At 41.5% G+C, this 15,185-nt stretch overlaps 2 protein-coding genes across 2 annotated transcripts in view; one reads left to right on the top strand and one right to left on the bottom strand.

The window, feature by feature from the left end:
• The window catches only part of LOC109039130 (protein glass), a 152,457-nt gene extending 137,449 nt beyond the window's left edge, over nt 1-15,008 (top strand). The window contains exon 5 of the mRNA XM_072301148.1: nt 8,221-15,008. Within this exon, the coding sequence (XP_072157249.1) occupies nt 8,221-9,228 (1,008 nt within the window). The 3' untranslated portion in view covers nt 9,229-15,008. The remainder of the gene's footprint in view (nt 1-8,220) is intronic.
• The window catches only part of LOC140224733 (uncharacterized), a 76,765-nt gene that overhangs the window by 32,094 nt on the left and 29,486 nt on the right, over nt 1-15,185 (bottom strand). The window lies entirely within an intron of this gene.

Below are 15,185 nucleotides of genomic sequence, written 5' to 3'. Positions count from 1 at the left end.
GTGAGTCGGACGCTTTCACACGTTCCCAAGCTCTGTCCGCAAGTATGAGATCGGCTTTGTTCCTCTCGGTGGTGTCTTTGGTCTTACTGTAAGCGATGTCGTGGGACTTGCAAGCTTCGTCGAGCGGATTTATACCCGGATCTCCGCGTTTCAATCGTTCTGCGAGGCGAGTGCCCGGTCCGCAGTACCTGTAGTCGCCCGGTAAGTGTAGTTCGAACGGTAGTGAATTTATCAACGAGTTTAACAGTCCACGTCCTCGATTGGTTTTGCTGCAAGTTGATAATCTTCTCGGTGACATACTCTGACGAAAATGTCCATACTATTTATACGGAGAAGTAAAAAAATAACTGTCCGATAAAATAGGGAACGAATACGATGCGACTCGTCAAGCAAAGAAAGTCATTGCGAGTCCCGAACCTCGACAAACGGAAGAAGCAAAATGAAAACCGACGACAACGACGACGACGACGACACAGTGAACTGTTACCGGATAGTATCCGTTGCATTGTCGCCGGACCGTCCAACTGCGGTAAAACAAACGTGATGGTTTGCTTGCTACAACATCCGAACGGATTGAAGTTCCGCAACGTGTACTTGTACTCCAAGACACCGTTCCAACCCACGTACGAAGAACTGCGTCAGATATTCGACGGAATCGACGGTCTCGGATACAACGTCTATTCGGACACGGCCGAGATTGTTCCACCAAACGATGCCGCATCGGACTCGGTCTTTATTTTCGATGATGTCGCCTGTGACAAACAAAATGCGATGCGGGATTATTTTAGTATGGGAAGGCATAGCTCGGTCGATAGTTTCTACTTGTGTCAAACTTATTCTCGCATACCGAAACAATTGATTCGCGATAACGCTAACCTGCTCGTAGTTTTCAAACAGGACAATACAAACTTGCGACACATCTACGACGATCACGTCAACACGGATTTCACGTTTGAAGATTTCAGACATATCTGCTCGGTGTGCTGGCAGGACAAGTACGGGTTTTTAGTCATCGATAAAGATAGTAATAAGAACGAGGGAAGGTACCGGAAAAGTTTCGATACTTATATTGTACAAGATGGATAACTTATCGTTGTCGACGATCGCTCAGAAATACGGTAGTATCGATAAAATCCGTCAAGATATCAAACGGAAGTTAAATACCATTCGCACCGGAGAGGCCGACGCTCAGGTGACGTTGAAGAAAGTTTTCAAACCGTTGACAGATCCGCTCGCAGCGTTGCAGAAAACTGTCTCGTCGTCAACACCCGCACTTGTTGCTGCTCCTCAGGAAAAGAAAACCAAGATCGAACCTTCAAAATCGGAAACGAAAGATAAAACAATGTTTGTTGATAGTTTATTTGCTTCGTTCGGATCACCGAAAAATATGAACAATGATGATGATGATGATGATAACGACTCAAACGAGGAGGAGGATGATGATGATGATGATGACGATGATGAATCGTTCCAAGACGCAACGGATAAAGGACAAACAACGGGTCGCACGGAAGACGACGACGTCGATTCTCGAGACACAATCACTGCCCCGAACGTACAATTATACTTGGACTATCTGGAAAAACATCCGAAACAATCCGATCCCGCGTATGGTGTGCGGAAAGCGATCAACGGAAACTTTCTCATCGGAAACCGAACCATAAGTTTCGATTCGGACGGACGACGAATCCTGGACGGTAGCGATGAGGTGTTCGAACCGACACCCGGGTTCTTGGAGCTCCTTTTTAAGAAACATCCGCGTAATTACACAGCAGATGATCGCGTAAAATTCCAAAGAGTAGTTACGCTCACCAATGCGCATAGGAGGGATCATCATCCACACGGTAGACCCAACTTGAACCGCAGTCAAAAATACCGCGATCTCATCAAACCTTTGTTCGCTACATCGACGCCGAGATCAACGAGGAAGTCATTGCGTAAAGAATTGAAGAAAGGCTCCGGTATCAAAATTCATCGTGCGAAACGGGAACTCGTCTATTGGGACGATCCGAACGAATTGGTCCAACGTCTCGTTTTACTTGTAGCTTCGAAACAAGCTGGTCACACCGATCACGACCGTGAAATTCTGAGTATCGTCGAGGAGCTTCGCGAAGCGGATTACATCCACTAAATATAGGATCCGCACAAAAATGAGTCACACCGACCAGTTTGGAAGATCGAAAGGGACTTACGTTCGCAACACGAAGCAAGGTCTCAAAGGAGACGGTTTCTTACTGGATCCCGACGGGCATTATCTCGTATCCAACAAACGGATCCGACAACTGCAAGATCCCGAAGAGGATACCGACGCCGTGAACAAACAATGGACAGAATCGAGGTGGACGGAAACTATGAATTCGACACAGCTTTGTTTGGAGAAAATGGAAGAATACAAAAGTATCGCGCAACGACTCGAGACGAAATTATCACGACTGGAAAATAGGATCAGTCAACTAGAGGTTGTGAATCGAATGAAAGGAAAATAGTGTTGAGATGAGTCACACGGACGAATTTGGCCGATCGAAATTCCGCCGCGGTCCAGGAGGTGATGGATTTTCACTGGATTCCGATGGAAATTATATCGTATCAAACAAACGGATTCGTCAAGTGCAAGATCCCGAAAGCGATGAGGATGCGGTGAACAAACAATGGTCCGAACGGAAGTGGAAGGAAGCTATGAAATTAGGTCAACACTGTCTGGAGCGTATCCACCAACTTCAGCAATCTTACAATCGTCTAGTTAAAATAGTAGCATCGAAACAGCATTTGAATCGAGAGAGCGGACGACGACGACGACGACGACGACGACGTTGACGGTAATTATCATGTCGGCAGAAAAACGTGGGATCGTCGAGGAGCTACATAAACCTGCACGACGAAACTATCCGCGTCGTAAAGTACGGATCCTCGGATTGTTCGATTTATGGCAAGCCGATCTCGTCGAGATGCAACTGTACGCCTCGGTCAACAAAGGATACAGATATCTCCTCACCGTCATCGACGCGTGCTCGAAAAAGGCGTGGGCCGAACCGCTCAAATCGAAAACGGCCACGGATGTCACTTATGCTCTGCAACGCGTTCTCAAAGCAGCCGGAAAGTCACCGAAACATTTACAAGTCGACATGGGCTCGGAATTCTACAACTCCAAATGTCAAGCATTGATGAAGCGTCACAAGATCAATATGTACAGCTCGTACTCGACAACCAAAGCCTCTATTGTGGAGCGACTCAACCGAACGCTCAAAACTAAGATGTGGAAAGAGTTTAGCGCGCAAGGATCGTACAAGTGGGTAGATCTATTACCGAAACTCATCCGTGAATATAACGGGAGCGTTCATCGCACCATCGGGATGAAACCAATCGATGTCACTGATAATGATGTACCGATGATCCTGCAAAAGCTTCGTGGACCGCCGCTGAGTAAAATTGAAAAGAGACGTTTGGCCAGACGAAAACTGAATGTCGGTGATCACGTCCGGATCTCGAGACTCAAAGCCATGTTCGAGAATGGATACACACCGAATTGGAGCACGGAAATTTTCAAGATTGTCAGCGTCAATCCGACCGTTTCGATCACGTACGATCTGAAAGACGCGCACGATACGATCATCAAAGGAAAATTCTACCACGAAGAACTCCAACCCACCAACTATAAGGATACGTTCCTGGTGGAGAAAATTCTGCGTCGCAAGAAAAACCAGGCCTTTGTCAAATGGTTGGGTCTGGACGCGAGTCACAACAGTTGGATCGATAGTAAGGATTCCGTATAAATAGTTTGCAACGGGAACTGTTTTAAACTGTAACTGTAAATACCCCAAAAAAAAAAAATTTGATTTATCAAACTGAATATTGCAATATCCAATCCCAGTCGCTCATCGCAAAGCACAAGGTTCCCGTACGCATCTCCAAGCGCTAAGAAAATGTAAATTACCGAATCAGACCCTAATCTCCAGTCTCCGATACCAGGCCCATACTGTTAGATACGGTCTTCCGAAACCGAAAATTTTTACAAGTCCGAAAATCCGAATTTTTGCACAATCTGGCAACACTGTATCGAAAAATTAACTAATTTCTCGCCCCATCTGGCAACACTGTAAAATGCGATGTTACAAAATTTCACCAATAATTAAATCATTTATTTAAGTGCACCGTCCGGCAACGCTGCTGCGCCATCTTGAAAAATACACCATTGCATAAACCGCAGATTGAAGGGGGCTACATTACACCATTGCATAATCCCATTATTGAAGGGGCAACATGCAATACTTTTACTTTACAGCGTTGCCATATTGAACAAGAATCCCTATACAACACTGTAATTTAATTCGTATTTTTCTGCACCATCATGCAACGCTGTTGGATTTTTTATCGAGTCAAGTCATCATTTTCACCCTACTCGTTTTAGGGACTGCTGTCAGGAAAAGTGGATAGTATATTTTTACCAGCTGGAAACGTTGGATGGTCCGTTGTAAATTTTCTTTCAACGTCCTCGAGGAATTTAATTCAGGGCTCATTTCATCCACTGCTGAAAGGCGAAGCAATATGTTTTTCGTTTGCCCTTGAGGAAAGCAGAAAAAACATGCCTATGATCGAAAACCACTAGGATGGATAAAAGACAGGTGTTTCCTTTCAATATTCTAAATTTTATGATGAAAATTAGTCTTTAAAAACAACATTCAAAGCCATGAAAACACGATAGCATCAAGACGTTGCAAGTCTCAATGGACAGTATTTTTTTCTCAAAATGTTGCGATTCTTTCTTGTTGCATGGCATTGCTATTAGACACCTACTTGTATGGCTGTAGCTGACTCATTTTATACGTAAAAAGTTAGGTATACAATTTTTTCAGAGAGATTCAAAAGGACATTACTTACATACGTAATACTAAACTAAACTGCTGTCAAGCAGCTTGCATTGAAAAGGGCATGGTTTTAGCTGTTAAAAGAGAATACTTATTTGTCTGAATCATTTTTTGCACATGATATGCATCGGTACCCATATCCATTCTCCATGGAACTGAACAGAAAGTACGATTGGAAAAACATACGTTGAAAGCAAAATTTCAAGAACAAAAGAAGCTTTATTCATACTTAGTATTTAAAATGTAGTAGTAATCATAGAAACAAAATAAATGAATACTTGTGGATAGTTAAACAGTATTTGAAAATATTTACACTCTTCGAAATAATTAAATTTGGTACAAAACAGCAGACAAACATTTTTGAGGAGTTATTTCGCGTTGGATTTATCGGTTCCAATTCATCGTAATCGCAGACGAAGATACCTTGACTATTGGGAGCTCATCACATTTACGATTGATGTTGTTGCCATTGTGATTGAACCAACAGGAATGAAGTCGTAGGTAAGTAGGTAAGGTATGAAATAGAAATATCAGGGTTGTCCACTCTGAAAATGAAAATAAAATGAAACATTTAAATGAGTTACGCAGTGGGCTATTGTATTGTTTCAGATAGATTTCTATGATCGGATTTAGCCTCAGTCATTGATCTAAGTTGAAAAAACTCAATGTGTTGGTAGAAAGGCAAAAAACACTTGACCGTCGATAGGTATGATTATTAGACACATGGTCAAGCTGCAGAGAACTAGATTCAGCGCTCCACACCAAATACAGGAAAAAGTATGCCTTTCCTACCTTCAAAATTGTGTAGTCCTGGCTTCACCAAGTATGAATACAAGTTTTCTGCAAAACTAGCTGTGCAAGATCCCAGATCTGACATCCATGATACTCCTACATGCAGACTATTTTAGTGCTAAGTGTAAAATTTAGGCAGTGGCCACTATGTCACTAAATGTGACACAATCACTAAAATGTGTCTAGAAATCAGAATATTAAGCACTAGAAACAGATTGGCGGAGGATAATGATGAACTAGCAAGGTTAGGTTTCATGACGGATCAAGTCATGCTAGAGAGATGGAAAGTGAAGTTCCTGCCCATCTCACACACAGAATTCTTTCCAGAGTTCATACATTGATCGAATGAGACGGAATGCAAGTCATATTTCGAGGATTTCAAGAGATTGAAATATGTATAGCTTTGTATCCGTGTCCGCATGGAATGGGTTTCAGTCGAACACAAAAGTTATTCTACAACAGTCAAAATGAACAAGAATGATGTTTACTTACCTAGTGTTTAGTCGTGGGTGAATAAAGAAACTTTCCACAGAAGTACAAATGTAAATAATGTGAAATAAAAACTCACAAACGAGAACACAATATGATTTTCAGTAGCCGGCGCTACGATTGTTTTGTTGTGAGTTGTTGACATGTTGACGAGCGCCGCTAGAGAGCGAGCAGTTTTTGTAGCGCATTCAAATGGGCGATTATGTAACCCGTGCAACGGCAGATGGGATATTCTGAGAATGTTCTGAGAAGATTGTAAACTTGCACGTTTTCATAACATTTTCAAAATATCCTCACTATATTTATTTTGTTTGGTTTTTGTGAGGGTATTGTCATAATATTTTTAAATGATGCGGAGGCGCGGGATTTTTCAGGGATATTCTCCGAAGATAAAATGCTAACTGGGATCTAGACACGTGACTTCAGTCACGGGCTTTTTGCTAGTAAAAGATAATTAATAGAGCTCATGCTCATCATCGTTGAATGTTGAGGAACAATAGAATGATATATCTACCGTAGTAATAAAAATATTCACACGAAGAAGTCCTCTTTTTTTGGATTCAGTCAAGGTAAATTGGTCTCGCAACATATCCAAACTTTGATTGCATAATGGCGCTCTGCACATCCATCGTGTTTTGTTCAAAGCTCCGGGTGCCATAAACACCAGCCCGTTGGGTGGAACTCCACCTAGGAATATTATGATTAAGCACAGCATTTATTTGTAATCATCCCTTGGCTGGAACGTCTGTGAAAATAATGTTCCTAGGTGGAGTTCCACAACGGGGTGGTATATTTACGTCAACCGGAGCTTTGAACAAAACACGATGGATGTGCAGAGCCATTTATGCAATCAAAGTTTGGATGTTGCAAGACCAATTTACCTTGACTGAATCGGAAGAAAGAGGACTTTTTCGTGTGCACAATGTGTAATAATTTATCATAAATTTTAGAATAGATACCTAAGTTCAGGGACATCATTCCTATTGATTTATGAACTTATTTTTCAATCTTTTTGTCCTACGTTACCTATTTATATCCCACGGTGACACGACTACCTACCTATTCCTCTTATCGTGAAATCACCCTCATGTTTCCGAGGGAATGCGTCCGTTCGGTCCGAAACTTCGTCAACACAACAACATCACCACTACCAACATTACCACCATATACCACGGTCCCAACCACGTAAGTACATCGGTAAGGACCAACCACGGTGCCGATGCTAACCTAAACAATCCTCGGAAAAAAACTGGGGTGCGGCCTTTTACCCCCATCTACCATACATTTTCTTGTAGGTAAAGTGTTACTTTACGAATAATATGGATTTTAAAGTAACATAAGCGTATGGAACGTGGGAACATTCTGAATGATATTAAGATGTTTATTAAAGAGTCAAAAACGATTTACAGGCAATGAGAGAACAGCCATGGTTTGAGCGTTTATTGGACTGCCGGAATGTGTTCTATTTAAAATATGTATTATGACAATGTATACCGTTACAGCTTTCAACATGCTCCTGAGGTACTAAAAAATTGATGTACAAAAAAAAAAAATTACCTTTAAACAGTGACAAAAAAGAAAAAACTCATGAAAATGGCTGAATATTGAGCTAACGTCCATGTCTGTTATCATTATGGCAGATGTATTAAACAATCGTAATTGATTAGGTACAGTTTTCCTTAAGAATAGGGTTTATCCCGTTGGTTCTTATTTACTGAAAGGATGTAACCACTTGAACGTTCAAGGACTCCATTTCTGAATTCCATTTGGGTCAAAAGACCATCGATTGACTCGATATTTGCATTTGGAAAGCGGCTGCCAATTCCTAATAAAAGTGGCCGTTTCGAATGGGTCGGTTCCAAAAACAGCTTGTTTGAGTTTGAGAAGTCATTTCAAGCTTTTTTAATAACGCCATCGTTCTTTTCGTGAAATTTGCCATTGGAATCAGTTATCAATTCGCAAATCCCCGCACCTTGCAACAGGCCGTTGACAAATAAAAGCATTTCTTAGTCTATAGGTACGTAAAAATTATCGATTCGTGACTTTTGAACTCACTGATGGGTTTTTTTTTTCATAGATGCAGTGGATATCAATACCTTCAACATCAGAATCAAACTCACCTAACTACCAAAGCCAGGGATTGCTGAATCCGCACAGTGGAAACCACGGTGGGAGTGCCAGTTATTCTTTCACGACGGACTTCCGACAATCGAATCAGAACACGGTGGAGCAAGGATTCAGTATATACACGAATCCTCTCGGAAGTGGCTGCGGGAGCAACAGAGCCGGGAGTTGTGCCGACGGTGCGGAAGGAGGGTCTGGACACAGAGAGGAAAAGGGAGCGACGCCCAGCTACAGGCCTCTTTCACCGATCTCACCTCTGTCACCGTCGAACCTAAGCAGTTCGATGCCGAACCATCTGAAGAGTGTTAGCAATTACTGTATAACCATATCGCCTCATAACACAATGTCACCGACATTAGAGGCCCCGACGTCACCGTCCTCAAACATGAGGAAGCAGCACGGGCATGAGCAAGAGGACGAGCTCGGCGTGAAACGAGGCCAGCATGAGCACACGCACATGGAACAAGGGTTGCAGTTGTCCTCGATCCACCACGATTGCTCCAACAACGAGAGCGGCGGAGATCGGCCAAATTTGTGCCGGATTTGCGGGAAAACATACGCCCGGCCGAGCACGCTTAAGACGCACCTTCGAACTCACAGCGGAGAAAAACCCTACCGGTGTGAAGATTGTAACAAGTCGTTTAGTCAAGCGGCCAATTTGACGGCCCACGTCCGGACTCACTCCGGCGAAAAGCCGTTTAAGTGTAATATTTGTGATAGGCGCTTTTCGCAGTCCTCGTCTGTGACCACTCACATGCGCACTCACTCCGGCGAGCGCCCTTATAGGTGTAGACTTTGTAGAAAAGCTTTTTCAGATTCGAGTACCCTCACCAAACATTTACGTATCCACTCGGGAGAAAAACCCTACCAGTGCAAGCTCTGTCTGCTTCGATTTTCTCAATCTGGAAACTTGAACCGACATATGAGGGTTCATGGTCAACATTATGCCATTCCCATGTGACATCTTGATCCCAGCGTTCATGCTCATGCTCATGCTCATGCTCATGCTCATGCTCATGCTCATGCTCATGCTCATGCTTATGCTCAGTTGCTCAATCTTGGTCCTGTGATTCGCCCTCCTAATATTCCATGAATCTCAAGTTAAGTAAACATTCTAGAACGGTCGTCAAGAAAAACTTTATGAGGTTTGAGGTATCATAGTACCTAGGGGAGAGTGGAATTATTTGGGCCACGGGGTTCAATGAGTCACACGGGCTATTTTCCTACCTAATAGGGATTTTTCGGTTTTGCCGGCGTGGGAAGAGGGCAATACTAGTATTCTACCAAAAAAATGTGCAGTGACGTCATCAGCATTCTTTGTTTTTGTTTTGGAGTCGCATTAGCTGCGGAGCCGTCTGCCGTGCAACGCATGCAAAAACGCCGGAAACGCCATTTTAAATTTTTTGGAAACAATGATTTATAGCAAAGAAACGTGTTTTTTACCTTGGGACAATGTTTCTACAGAATTCTTTCGCAAATACTATCAACTATCAGAAACTTAACCTGAAAAGGACCCCGCACACCTCTTTCCCGATGGGAAGCTGCACCATGACCGATTGCCTTCTGACTTATGTCATTCGATTCTCCTCAAGATGCTGATCAAAATTTATACTCGCGCCAACTTTCTACGATGCACCGTTTTCGCAAAAAACCTATGAGTAAATTCAATTATTCGGTGATTAAAAGCCAGAAAGATTCCTCATTTCAGTGCTCGATTGACAAGCGGCTGTGTGTCAACAAGGAAATCATGGGGACTCCCGCACCGAGCGGCAGTCTTATCTCGAATTCCACACGCCGTTTTGCTCGACCATCCAAATCAGATTCTTGAAGAGCATAAGAACAGGAAAGTCTGAACGTCTACCGGGCGAGTGCGGGAGGGAGATAGCCCCTGAGTCGGCAGGTACAGATAAGAAGACGGACACGCGCTACGGTTTTTCCTTATTTACATCGGGCCAGTTCTCAAATGCTTTGTTCTTTTTTACTCATAGTCGCCGAATAATTGAATCTTCTCTTTGGTTTTTGCGAAAACGGTGCATCGTAGAAAGTTGGCGCATCTTGATCAGCATCTTGAGGAGAATCGAATGACATAAGTCAGAAGGCAATCGGTCATGGTGCAGCTTCCCACAAGAGGTGTGCGGGGTCCTTTGAGGTGTATGGGTAGAACAGTTTCTATTTTATAGTGTTAAGTTCTAAAAAACGCGGGAAAATCTTGATGGATTTACGGCGTTCTTGCTTAGCACGGCAGCCGTCGCATTCGGCCTAAAACGGCAATTTTTCATTCAAGAAGTTTGTGCACATTGTTAAGTACTCACTTTGGATCATAATGCTGTAAATTGTTTTGAAAAGTAGACTTGTTTCCCCACATTTCGGCCTTTTAGAACGTTGAAAAAAATTATTTTGAAATTTCCTCAGCATCCTTTGAAAATTCTAACCTGCTTGGGGGCTAAATTAGTCATTTTTTTGGGGGGGGGGGGGTGACATGAGCCACTCACCAAGTCTAGATCTTAACTGATTTTCTGAATTTTTCTTTCTGCAGAAATCATGACTAGAAAGTTTATCAGAAAAAAGGCGGTTCCAAGAATTCCCAGAAGAATTCTGCTTAAAGCCGTAAAATTGCATTATTTTGGTGGGCATGAAATGCAGGGTTGAAAAAAAAAATGTTCTCCAGAAAACCTTCAAAACTTTCCAAAATTCTTATTTCAGCCTCTAAAAGAAGATTCATACTTTTTGCCAAAAAAGTGGATTCTTATCACCTCGTTATTCTGAAATTCTAAATACCTATTCTTAAGGTTACCTTCTTTTAACACTCCTCTCATACCAACCAAAAGTTATCATTAATCATTTATCTATTTGGACGTTTTTCTGTCAAACGGAACCAAGCGCCATAGGGGGAGGTAGAGGGGGGCTTTGATTGGCGGCAAAACCGGGCGTCGGGCTCATTCCGTCCTATACTCGCAATGCTTTTCCATGGCGCTTAGTTCCGTTTGACAGAACGCGGTATCCAGCGTTCTAAATTCCTCAAAAGGAACTCAAATTGGCGCTTAGTTCCGTTTGACAGAAATACCAAAGACATAAAGACGGAGGGCTAAAAGCAAAAAATGAAGCTTTTTTCAACCACCTCCACTATTGGCTACAGGATTGGCGGCGAAATCGGGACAAGTTTGAAATTCAAATGTAGGGCGGGAACTAAATAAAATTGCGGAAACAAAGTATTCTAGGTTGATTTTTGCCCAAATTCACTTACCCACTCATATTTTTTTAACTTTAGGTTAGCTTTGGTCCGTCGTCGACCGATTAATTTCATTTGGGAGTAACGATCATCTATAATTGTAACAGCCTGTTTGAACCTGTAGAACCACCATGAGCAGAAGAAAAACTAACTTTATCTGAGATTACTGCCTATTACCGAGCAAAAGTAGGTGTAATATAATAAGACGCAGTCCCAACTTTCTTAATATATTCGTTTTAGGCATTTAAAATACGTTTCGAAGAAGAAATGTGGAAAAATCAAGAGGACAAGTTTAAATCAAATTTCCGTTTGCCGCCATGGATTTCCGCACTCATTTACACACTCGCACAAGCACCCAGCGCCAAACCATGCAGGCTTCACTTTTCCCCCTTGCTTTTAGATACGAGCACTCCGTCTTTATGTTTTTGAGAAAAACGTCCATTTATTCATTCATAATTTTATTTACATCAGGTGAACTCATTCATTAAACAAGTACCAAAAAAAAAGAAAAAGAAAAAGAAAATGCCCATCAAGTCATTGCAAACTTTACATTGAAGGATGAAAAAGGAAACCCCAATCCCCCCCTTTCCATATTTCTTGTTCATTTGCTTTTTTTATAGTGCAAAGTTTAAACATTTAAAGATATATCTCTTACAGGTTTGACAAATATCTATTATATAACTCAGTTAACCCCAGGGGTGGCTCATTAGACCCCATGATCGCGGTTAAATGAGCCAAAAAGGTTACCCTGCTCAAATGCAGATTTTGACTTTATTTCATGCACAAAAAATATATTCCGGCATAAATTAAATAGCTAAGAGTATACTTGATCGCATTAAATCATGAGATTAGACAAAAAAAATTCTAAATAAGACTTAGGAGCGTTTTTCTAAAACTGGCTCAAATAACCCCACTCTCCCCTACTTGATTTCGATCTAATAATGACTGTTAGACTCTTTACGAATCAAATCAGCCGGTAACCACCCCAGGTGATCTTCCTTCCCCCAAGTAGCACAGATTGGACTTTTCAATTTATTCCATGCCGAGATGGTTACTTTTCTGTCGGATTGTTGTGTATATTGTCTATTTTAAAATCGAGGGAGCTCCTCCCGTTGAAATTTATTGCAATAAAATTGAAATACGTAAGTTGCAATTTCAATTTCTTTGCGTTTTAAATTGTCTACCATCCTCACACATAAAACTTTTCCATCTTAGAAATCGTCACTTACTTACCAAATCATGTAAAAGAACCTATACCTACTGCAATTTTATCGTAGGTGGAAATCGTAATTTTATTGCATTAAATTGCAATATCATTTTAATATTCTCGTTGCTCTGTGCTACTTGGGCATCCTTGGTCATCGTCCTAAATAAGAATAGCGGGAAAAATTGGTATCTTCCAAATATCTATAGAACGGTTGAAGGATTCAAAACAATTGCTTAGAGACACATGCGCTCGGCGTACAGAAAACATAGCTAGTCAGCTCTGACAAGAAATCATGATGCCATTATATTATAATTGCAAAGAAAGAAAGAAAAAAAGAGAAAAACCGAAGCTCACCTATCGGACTATGCAAATTAAAAATCCCTTCACAATCACTTTCTTATTTTTCTTATTTTATGTGAATGATACCAAAAAAAAAAAATCTGCAAAGAAAAAAGTTGGCATCGAAAATTTGTTAGTACCTACTGAAAGAGTACCTTTATAAACAGAGTATGGCCATTCTTGTGCCGGATTTTCATTGGTCGCGTGAAAATAGGCTGACACGATGTTCTTACGGCCGTAAATAAACAAACAAGATGGCTTTTAGGGCAAGCAAGTTTGAGGTTATGCACATCTTATATCCTCCTGTGATAAAGGCAAAATTAGGCGATTTAACAGTGTTTTCACGTGTTTTTCGTGTGGTATTCGTAGAAATGCTAGTTTAAATTGTTACTGCCGCATAATTGAAATTTTTGTCAAATTTAGCTTCTTATCAATGTTACTGTGAGCCGCCATTTTGTTTGTTTATTTACGGCCGTAAGAGCATCATGAAGCCTAACAACTCGTTGACCAATCAAAAAGCGGCACAGTTTTCTTGTAGTAATAAGATACGAATGGCCATACTCTGTCTATAAAGGTACTCTACCTACTAACACAATCGTCTATAGTCTACACTGATGTAATGAGTGGGGTAACAGTGCAAAGTATGCAACTTCAAAAAATGTTGTAAAAATTGACTGGATAGCATTTTTACGTACAAACATACAGTAAAAGTCTCTTCCGATATAAAAGTGAAACATAATGACCTCGTCATTGTGAGGGCACAATGATTTGTGAAACAAATCATTATAATCAGAGCCGGATATAGGTTTTTGCCGCCTCTTCTCACTCTCAGGTATACAGTGCAACGTTTTAAAAAAACGCGCGATTTGCACAAACGATTTGCGCATGTTGACCCAACTTTGATCTTCTTCAAATCCTTCCAATCTTTTTTCCCTCATTTTTTCTCACACAATTTATGGGGAGTACCTTAGGGTGCGTCAAAAAAAATGAAAGTCTGAAGTGTTCCGCTCCCCGGGCGGAAATCGATGACGTTTGGTAAAAAAACATGGTTGCCAATAAATTTGGGCCAATTTCAACCATTTTAAATGGTGCCAAAGGTCGATTTTGTGATGAAATTATGGTATTTGGGTTTAGACCTCGATTTCGTACAAAAAACTTGATTTTACGCTGAAATCGTGCGTTTACGAGAAAAATGCCACTGTATTCAAATTGTAGAGGATGGAATTTTACATTAGGAAGACGTCTTTGTAAACGATAAAAATCAAATTGAACTAGAAAAACTCACCTCGGTATTTATTTTTTTGGTCCTCAGAATTTCCGAGGTCTTGCAAAGTAGCGGTTTAAAAGACTCATTCTTCACGAAAATAAGTCGAAAGAGGGTATAAATGAACTGTACGCAAGTGTTGAAGATGCCAATGTCATCAGAACTTCCTCAGTTTCAAAAAAAGTTCCAACTATTTTGCACAATCCTCCAAAAAGTGTACGGCTCGAGAAGCAGGATCGTGCTATGATATTGAGGGAGAAGTGCGGTTTGACCGGGAAAAATTGCGTAACGAACTTTCCCTATGTAATCGTCATCAGTACGTCCCCCTGAACAACTTCCTAAAAGTTAAAAATGGTGCGACCCCGGAACACCCCTCAAAGTACTTAAAATTGAAAGTGGCGGCCGTAATAAGGGGGTCCAGGAAATCGGTATTTTAAAAAGCTCAGTCTGTCTCATGTGAGGTATCATTTCCTATGTAATTTTGGTCGTAGATTTCATAAATTAACTCCACAAGGCCCCCCGGTCAAAGGGGGCGCTCCAAATCAAAGATGGTAGCCAAATGTGAAAGGCAGGAGGTTGCATTTTTTTAAATACTCACCGACGGAACAAGGAAAGTGAGGTGTCTCTATTTTCCTTGTCTACAGGGTGTCTCACGAAAAACGAGCCACCTTGAATATCTGCCGAACGCGTCGGAATTTCGACAAACGGTAAAAGACGTGTTCATTTATATCGAGGGGGACACCTTTTGGCGTATTTGAAATTTTCCCAAACCGCGGGAGGGGCGCGGGGCGGGGGGTGCCCCACCCGTAAGTCGAACTTTTCAAATGGCACCCCTACTTTTTTATTTCAGAAATCAATTCTACGCAAAAAAACAAGCCA

Source organism: Bemisia tabaci, chromosome 1, assembly GCF_918797505.1.
Source record: "Bemisia tabaci chromosome 1, PGI_BMITA_v3".
Classification (NCBI taxonomy): Eukaryota; Metazoa; Arthropoda; class Insecta; order Hemiptera; family Aleyrodidae; genus Bemisia; species Bemisia tabaci.
Note: the sequence above shows the minus strand (reverse complement) of the source record. Positions and strands in the feature narration are given on the sequence as shown.